We start from the raw sequence: 8,122 nt of genomic DNA on the forward strand, positions 1-8,122 counted from the left end.
TTATATAAAATTTCAAAATTCAGGAAGGGGCAGTTGACCCTGAATTCGCATCGTGTGAGATATCTCATATTTTGTGTGATTTCTTGGAAAATCTTAGTCGTTCAAATACGTTTGCACGAATCTCAAACCTCAAATAATGCTGGTCCTGCGCTATCTCCGAATAAGCACCAGACACGTCGGTCACGCAAAATATGAGATATATCACAGGATACGCACTCGTTGACCCCCCCCCCCCCCTTGAACTAGGCTGGGTCCGCCCCTGATGGTAAGGGACTGTCAGGATCATGAAAATATTATCACATATCAGTTGGTACCGTACAGAACCTGTACCAATCCAGTAAAACCCACTGTTTATAATCTTCTTACATCATAAGTACTTTAGTTTTCCTTTTTCTGTTTTTTTGTTTTTTTTGGTTTATGATTTGCTTCTACAAAACAGCCAAACAGGGCTTCAGAAAATAAATAAATAAAAAACATAAGAATTGCAAAACATGTCTCTACCAGTTCATGCATTTCATTCAAAAAATTATGTAAAAAAGAAAAATCCAATATAATTCCAAAAGTGAATGCTCACTTGTCATGCTTGAAAAAGCAACTAGGTCAGGTCAGCGCAAAGCTTCTTCTAATATAGAAAAATAAATTCGACCGACCAAACTCAAGTCAACAACCTCATTATATAAGAATAAAAACAGAAGCATACTTACAGTGTCCCAGCAGTCTGATGAAGGCATCTCAGCTCTTCTAAGAAAACATCAGCAAAGCATATCAGGCCCAGAGAACTGTAAATTTTCTTGGTTCAAGCTATCGAAGAGATTTTTTTTGCAGTGGAACAACGTGTTGTAGACCATTACATCATGCGGACCTTGTGGGTAGGGGTGTCGACGAGCTGGCTCGATTCGAGCTAGGTTCTAGTTTAGCTTGTTAATTCTGAATCGAGCTACAGCCGAGCGAGCTGGATCTAGGGCATCCGAGCTAAAACCACAACCTGAACTCGTGACAAGCCAGCCTGAGCTAACTCGCGAGCTGACGAGCTGGCTCGCTGGGTCTAACTGGATCTTGTTTTAAGAAAAAAATAAATTCTACAAATTTTTTGGATTGAGCTGAACGGAGATAGACAGTATAAAATGCATACAAATTCACAAATTGATGTCTAACCGAGCTAGCTCGCGAGCTGGTGAGCAAGTTAGGTCTCAGCTTAAAATTGTTAATTCTAGACTGAGCTAGTGGCGAGCATTAACAACTCAGTCCAGTAACGAACGAACTGTTAGCGAACGAGTCAGGTGCGAGTCACGATCAAGCCACGAGCTACGACCTTTTTTTGTCACCCCTACTTGTGGGTCGCTCCTCAGCTCCCTGCTGATTGATTTTGAAATTTGAAACCAAGGATTTCAAGTTTGGATGGAGAGAGATAATGTATGGTATTTATGTTACAAGTTATGACGAATCACAGATGACGTTTAGAACATGGATTAAAGAAGTCAGGTTGAACATAGAGCAATGATTTTTTCTTTATTAACTAAAACATAAAGCAATGATTTAGCAATTCATGTGCATAAATTTGAATTATATTTAGGTCCAACTGGTTGATTCTGGTACGTCCTTTACAGGTACACTGTACAGAATATGCTCCTACATCAAAACAACTCTCTTCCATACTTAAACAGCCAGATGTGACCTTGCATCTATATGCTACAACTAAATTGCGTTTAACAGATATGGCGATAAAATTCTCCTGAAATTCTAATTCATTCTTTGTTTACTGTGTCAGTATGAACAAAATTGTAGATGTGCCCTTTTATTGGTAGACTATCAAGAATATGAAGTGACACTGACACCCACCCTGTTTATTTCTCTATTTATTTATAGAGCCATAAAATTATTTTGTTAATGAAATAACAAAAACAGAGAAAAATATTAAAAAATCACAATAAGCTCTTAATTATTTACCAGAAAAGGAGGCCTAGAAAATACACTTCCGATACCTGTAATACCTTCTCGCATCCTATAAAAGATACCAGGGTTCGACAGGCCGGTCCGTTTTGAGAGTTTCGGCCCAGCCCATTAGGACTGTCCAGTTATAGGCCTAATAAGGCCTATCAGCCTATTCGTCAATACTCTATTACAGAACGGATCATATTGTTCGATTTTTCAGGACGCCGCCTATATGTTTATGGGCCTAATAAGGCCTTATTATGGATCCTGTATTTCTGTTCCTCAAGATTAAACGAGACTAGATGGAAGATTTTCAATTTTTCCCTATTCCGGGCTTTCAAATGTTTGGTTATTAAAAAGAACCACATGACCTGTATGCATGTACTGACGGACATAGATTAAAATCAAAATATATGTTACATACAGAACATACGTTACATATGCATGTATCACTTTCTAGTAGCCTAAACATAAACCAAAAACAATTAAAAACATCACGATTTTCAACCCTGCTGCCAGGTCCATTAATAGTAATTTAGATAATAAAAATTTTAATTTTTTCTACATTATTAATTCAGTTGTTTGGCGAACCTAATCTGGGTAAGAAGTTTCCATCTCTGTTTTCTCGCAAACAAAACAAATATCAAAAGCTGGACAATGTCAGTGCTTTCGTGATAAAAAATTTATTTACCCTCAAATAAATCAACTAGAAGCTCTGCGGCTAAATCCAGATACATGGATTACAAAAAGTGTCTAAAATAACTTCTTTTTTTTCTTCGAACCAACATCCTAATTCAAAGGTACACTTCCATTTAAGAAACCAGTTTCACTTCCTTGCCAAAAATGGTTACAAACATTAAAAAAAGAAAGAGAAGTTCCTTCGCTTCACTGCTTTCTTAGAAGTGAACCAAGCTGTATACCAGGATCCAGCAAAGCTGCAAGACAAACGAGCAAATAAAAACATTTATACGTCAATTAAAAAGTCCTTGCACATACATCATGCCAAAAAAATTATCAAAAATTAGCAACCAATTTCTTTCTGTACTATTAATTGCCCCTAATGATTTTTTTTAGGCTGTACCAAATCTACTAACTCTACTATCCAGCTGAATTCTATTTTGGGTTTTCTTGTCTTTTAATTTCATACTTATGTCATTAATTGAACTGTCAATATTATTTACCAGAAAGAGAGTGAAAGAGGCAAAGAAACCCTCCTGGAGAATTGCACCATGGCCGCCAAATTCCTCTTCATCAATATTTAACCTTTGTGAATAGACCCAGTACACAGTTCCTGTAGAAATCGCCACAAACCTGGACAGAATTGATAATACAATGTGTGTTTTTTAACATCCCAGAAATTACAATAAGAACCTTTGCAAATTACATCTAATTTTAAAGCCCAGCATTTCTCAATTTGCGACTAACACACAACAACTTTTAAAACCATCTCATATTTGAAATAACACCTGCTGTTGGTTTATGAAGGGAAAAATATATTTGTTTATATATCAGTAACTGTATCCCTCAAAGAGAAAAAAGGAGCACTAAGTGTTCCTTCAAAGATACAACTTTAATAAATCAATCTATGCCAATTTATATCTTAGATTTAAAGTAGAGGTGGCAATCAGGAGAGTCAAGTCAGCTTTCAGGTCATCTGACTAAGGCCTGTTTTTGAGTTTTAAAAACATTTGAGTCCAGGTCGATTCAAGTTTTGGGCCATCCAGCTTCGAATCATGATGAGTTTCTTGTTGTTCGGGTTCAAGCCGGATTGATTTTTAGGTAGTCAACTTCAGATTGACATGGATTCCAAGTGGTCTCGGTTACTGGTCGGACCACAGGCAATCTTCATGGATTGCAATTAAAACTCACAAGTACCAGATACCTGACATCTCGGTTCATATTTCCATTTTCGAGTCATTGGGTCCTTATCATCTGGTTTCGAGTCGACACAGGTTTTGGGTAGTTCAAATTCGAATTGATTTCAAGTCGTGTACAGCTTCAGATGGATGCATGTTTCAGGTCATTCAGATTCACATCTGGTCAGGTTCATGTCAAATTGGCTTTTCAAAATTACTGGGTTAATTCAGGTTTGATTCCAAATCAGACTGGTTCTCTGGGTTGGGTCATGGCCACTGTTAGTTCCAAGATATCAGGTTGAGTTACTACCACAAATCAGGGAAATTTTCTTCAATCATTATTTGAATTGCCATTACTCTCCATAATTTGATTCTATTTGCAAACAATTAAATTTTTAGCCCAGTTACAATTGGCAAATATAAGAACTTTAGATTCCATATGCAGATGGAAAAACAGTGGGTGTTTCTTGCAAAATTCAAAATTATACAGAAAGAGCATGAGCGGATGCTTACAAGACAATCCATATGGCCCCAACCAGAGGTATAGCGCCCCACAACAATCCACAAAAGAGGCCTATTGCTTGTCTGATCCAATACAGTGTATCTAGCAATTTATCCTGGAGTGTCAACAATATGTAATGAGTCAAAATTAAAGCATGGAATGGAATAGCCCGTACTCCCCCTCGAAAAGGCAAGAGATTCTGGTAAAAGTGAAAAACTCAATTTATACTGATAAAATTTCCTTAAATGCGGCTAAGGCAATGCCCTTGAGTGGGAGAGAGATCACAATTTTGAAACTCAGTTGGGAAATCATTTTTAAAATATCTAAAGTTGGGAGGTTTGACTCCCCATCTTTATCTCAAAAAAAAAAAAATCCTGAAATGCATTAATTCAATCATCAGTGATGGGTACACCTTATCCAAAGATTCGACCAACAAAGGATTGCAATAATAAGATCTTCATTACTTTGGACGCTAGTTACAATTTTGTTTATTCATCAAAAAATTTGTTTCATTGATAGTGATAGTCCTGATTAGGTACTTAATCTGTATTGCCATCAGAGAATATGCAAAAATTTATAGAAAGGAGGAGCAAAGAAGAATAGATGGTAATTAGGTAGGAATTACAATTCTGGAGTAAATAAAAAAATCTATTACTATTCAAACTTGAAAGGATGATAGCTTAGTTCCCCATTGTTTTCCAGTTTTATAGAGAAAAAGGTTCTACTTATAGGATGATTTTTTCCAAGTCAAACACCAAATTAACAAATACAATTTGGTCGGAATGAACCCAATTCTCAATTCTCCACCGAACCAAAATTCTAAGGAATTGAATTAAGCCTCTTCCATCGAGCTTCAACAATTCGCCAACCAAACCAAGATCGAACTAGAATCAATGAGGGGGGCAATGAGCCAGGAATTACCTTATCCCAGGACGAATTCGGATCTAGAAATTTGGCGAGCTTAGAATCGGAAGTGCCATTCGGTTGCTGCTGGGCTTGCTTGGCCGGTGCCTTGTTAGATCTCGTTTTCTTCATTTGTCAAATATACTTCAATTTGCTATTCAATTTCAATTCTGTACTAGTTTCTCTGTATTATGAGGAGACGACAAGAGAGATGTACTAGGGTTCAGAGAGAGAGAGAGAATCGGCGACTATAGTAGGTTCCGTTTGATCAGGACAAATAAGGAGTTCATCTCTAAACTCCTATTTAGTAACCAATGGTGTAGCGGGTCACACCACCATATTTATACAAATATTTAAAAGTCAACATATCTGAATCATAGTCATAAGATTCGCGAATTAAATCAAAATAATTCATTTTTTTTGTGAAGCCGAACTGAACGCCGAATTATTTGGTTGATCGAACTTTGACCGAATTAAACCCGAATAATTACCGAATTTTACAATTTTTTTCCGAATTTTACGAATTATTCGCGAAATTTTCCCAAACTTTTTTTTTTGCTCTTTTGCAAGACAGATCTCCGATCCGAATAATTCCGAATCATTCCCGAATTATACTTAAATTATTCCTGAATTACAAATTTTTGACCTCGTCAAACCGAATCCGAATAGTTCGTTTGTCACTATATTTTGATTAGCTATAAATAACCTGCATTCATGACGATATACATTATTGATATATTTGGCCACATAGGAACTTGAATTAGAAAACATCGCCTCAATTATTGCCCCCACTACTCTTGGTTTCTTTGACAAAAGAAAGCCTCTATAGATAGTTATGCTATAATGAGTGGAAATTAGTTTTTAATTAAGGATAACAGCTATTTTGTACTGAAATAATATGGTGGGGGTATTGTTCCAACGGTTTTAGATAAAGTCGCATTTAAAGCTGTCCGATTTGCATCAAAATTTATTCTAATATTTAGATTCAAGAAACCATTTAAATTTATTAGGTTTTAAATGTATTTGTACCAATCTCAATGCAAATTGAACGTTTAAGTTTAGCTTTGAATGAGACTTTGGACAAAATCCAATGCCAAAATAATATGTCAAGTATTCCGATATTAACTGAAAGCGCTAAAAACAATTTTTTTAGTATTAGGTAGAAAAGTATATTACTTTGGCAAATTACGTATTTATTGTTCAATTATTCTTTTAAAAAGTTTTCAATAATTTTCAAGGATCTTACAAATTTTCAAGGATCTTACAAATTAAAAAAAAAACCTCTGGCTAGTCAATTAAATCAAGGTCATAATTTAAATTCATTGTTTGAAGTTAGCTTGATAATTTATGTTGAGTTCACAAATTCTTTGATAAATATAATGGTTTTAATACAGTGTTATAATAAACTTAATTTCATATTAACTTCACTCGAATTGTGACGCATATTTTTAACTTAAAAATACTAATAGAACTCAAATAAAAATATTTATAGGACGCATTAATTTTGTAGGGACAACTCGGATGTATTTTTTAGGCCCGATTTTTATCTTTTCGACTAATTAGTCTATTTATATAAAGATTTACAAAAATTAAATAAAATTTAAGAATACATTCGTTCGTTGTGTTCCTATATTTTTAATTGAGAGGAATATTTTCTAACAATTTTGGTGATAACAAAAAATTTAGAGGTGTTCCTGTATTCTGGATCTGTAGCTTTTAGTCGCATATTCCAATAAAAAAAAATAGTTGCTTCTTTTCTTAACCATTTTGTCAAAACTAAAGAGAAGTACAATTTGGGTCGGATCATTAGTCGGACTGGGCTTAAGGCCTGCTAACTATCTCTTTTGTTTAATCCTGTATGAATAACTAGGGGCGTACAAAAATACTATCGACCCACCCGACCCGTCCAATCCGTCCAACCCGACCCGTATTTTACCGGGTTGAGATGTTACTGGGTCGGGTACGGATTGGATTTTGACAAACCCGTTACTCTAGGTTGAGTAATGGATTTACTCTTAATAACCCGTTTATACCTGAATCCGGCCTCAAATCTACGTTTCTACATTTTTACATAACTTCTCTTTCTATTTACTCCTCTCCTCACGTTTAAAGCACTCTTTATTTCTACTCAATTTGAGAATATTTAAGAGTTTTAAGTTTAATTTGAATTGTTATGTTTTTTTTATTTCATGGATTTTATATGCGATTGTTATAACTGCCTTTTTTTTTAGAATGTTACATTTTGGATATGTTTTTTTTGTTATGGATGTTATATGCTAAATTATTTCTATTTTATTTATGTTTGTCACTTTTATTTGTACCTAGTTTTAATAAAAATAGTAAAAAGATATATAATAGATTTTCGATCAAAATTATAACCCGTCTAACCCGCATAACCGGTAATAACCTATATATAAAAAAATAGATGGGTTGGGTTGAGTTATGGGTGGGTCAAGTAAATAATTTTTTTTAACCCAGTGTAATTAGATTGGATTCAAATTTTAAAAAAATATCATCAACTCGCCCGTTGTACACCCCTACGAATAACCAACTATTCCTTTTAATTCCATATATAATTCCCCCTACAAAAGGGGTATGTAATTTTACTAGGGGTGACAACGAACTGGCTCGGTCCGAGCTAGGCCCTAGTTCAGTGTGTTAATTATGGACTGAGCTACAGGCGAGCAAGCTAGACCTAGGCATCTGAGCTAAAACCTCAGCTTGAAATCGTGACACGCCAGCTCGAGCTAGCTTGCAAGCTGAAGAGCTGGCTCGCTAGGTCTGACTGAATCTTATTTTAAGAATAAAATAAATTCTACAAACTTTTGGATCAAGCTGAACCAAGTTGGACCGAGCTAGACAATATAAAATGCACACAAATTCATACAAATTGACAAATTGATGCCTAGCCGAGCTAGCTTGCGAGCTG

The 8,122-nt window shown here is 35.3% G+C and overlaps 1 protein-coding gene across 1 annotated transcript; it reads right to left on the reverse strand.

Annotated features, from left to right (window-relative positions):
• Positions 1-2,599: 2,599 nt before the first annotated feature.
• LOC144573370 (Rab5-interacting family protein) lies at positions 2,600-5,462 on the reverse strand. Its single transcript, XM_078323143.1, has 4 exons — positions 5,212-5,462; positions 4,302-4,405; positions 3,114-3,243; positions 2,600-2,867 (listed from the first exon to the last, which is right to left on the reverse strand). Exons 1-4 carry the CDS (start codon positions 5,323-5,325, stop codon positions 2,829-2,831), a joined length of 387 nt encoding a protein of 128 aa, XP_078179269.1. The 5' UTR covers positions 5,326-5,462; the 3' UTR covers positions 2,600-2,828.
• Between the last annotated feature and the right edge of the window lie 2,660 nt (positions 5,463-8,122).

Source organism: Carex rostrata, chromosome 21 (assembly GCF_964058835.1).
Source record: "Carex rostrata chromosome 21, lpCarRost1.2, whole genome shotgun sequence".
Taxonomy (NCBI): domain Eukaryota; kingdom Viridiplantae; phylum Streptophyta; class Magnoliopsida; order Poales; family Cyperaceae; genus Carex; species Carex rostrata.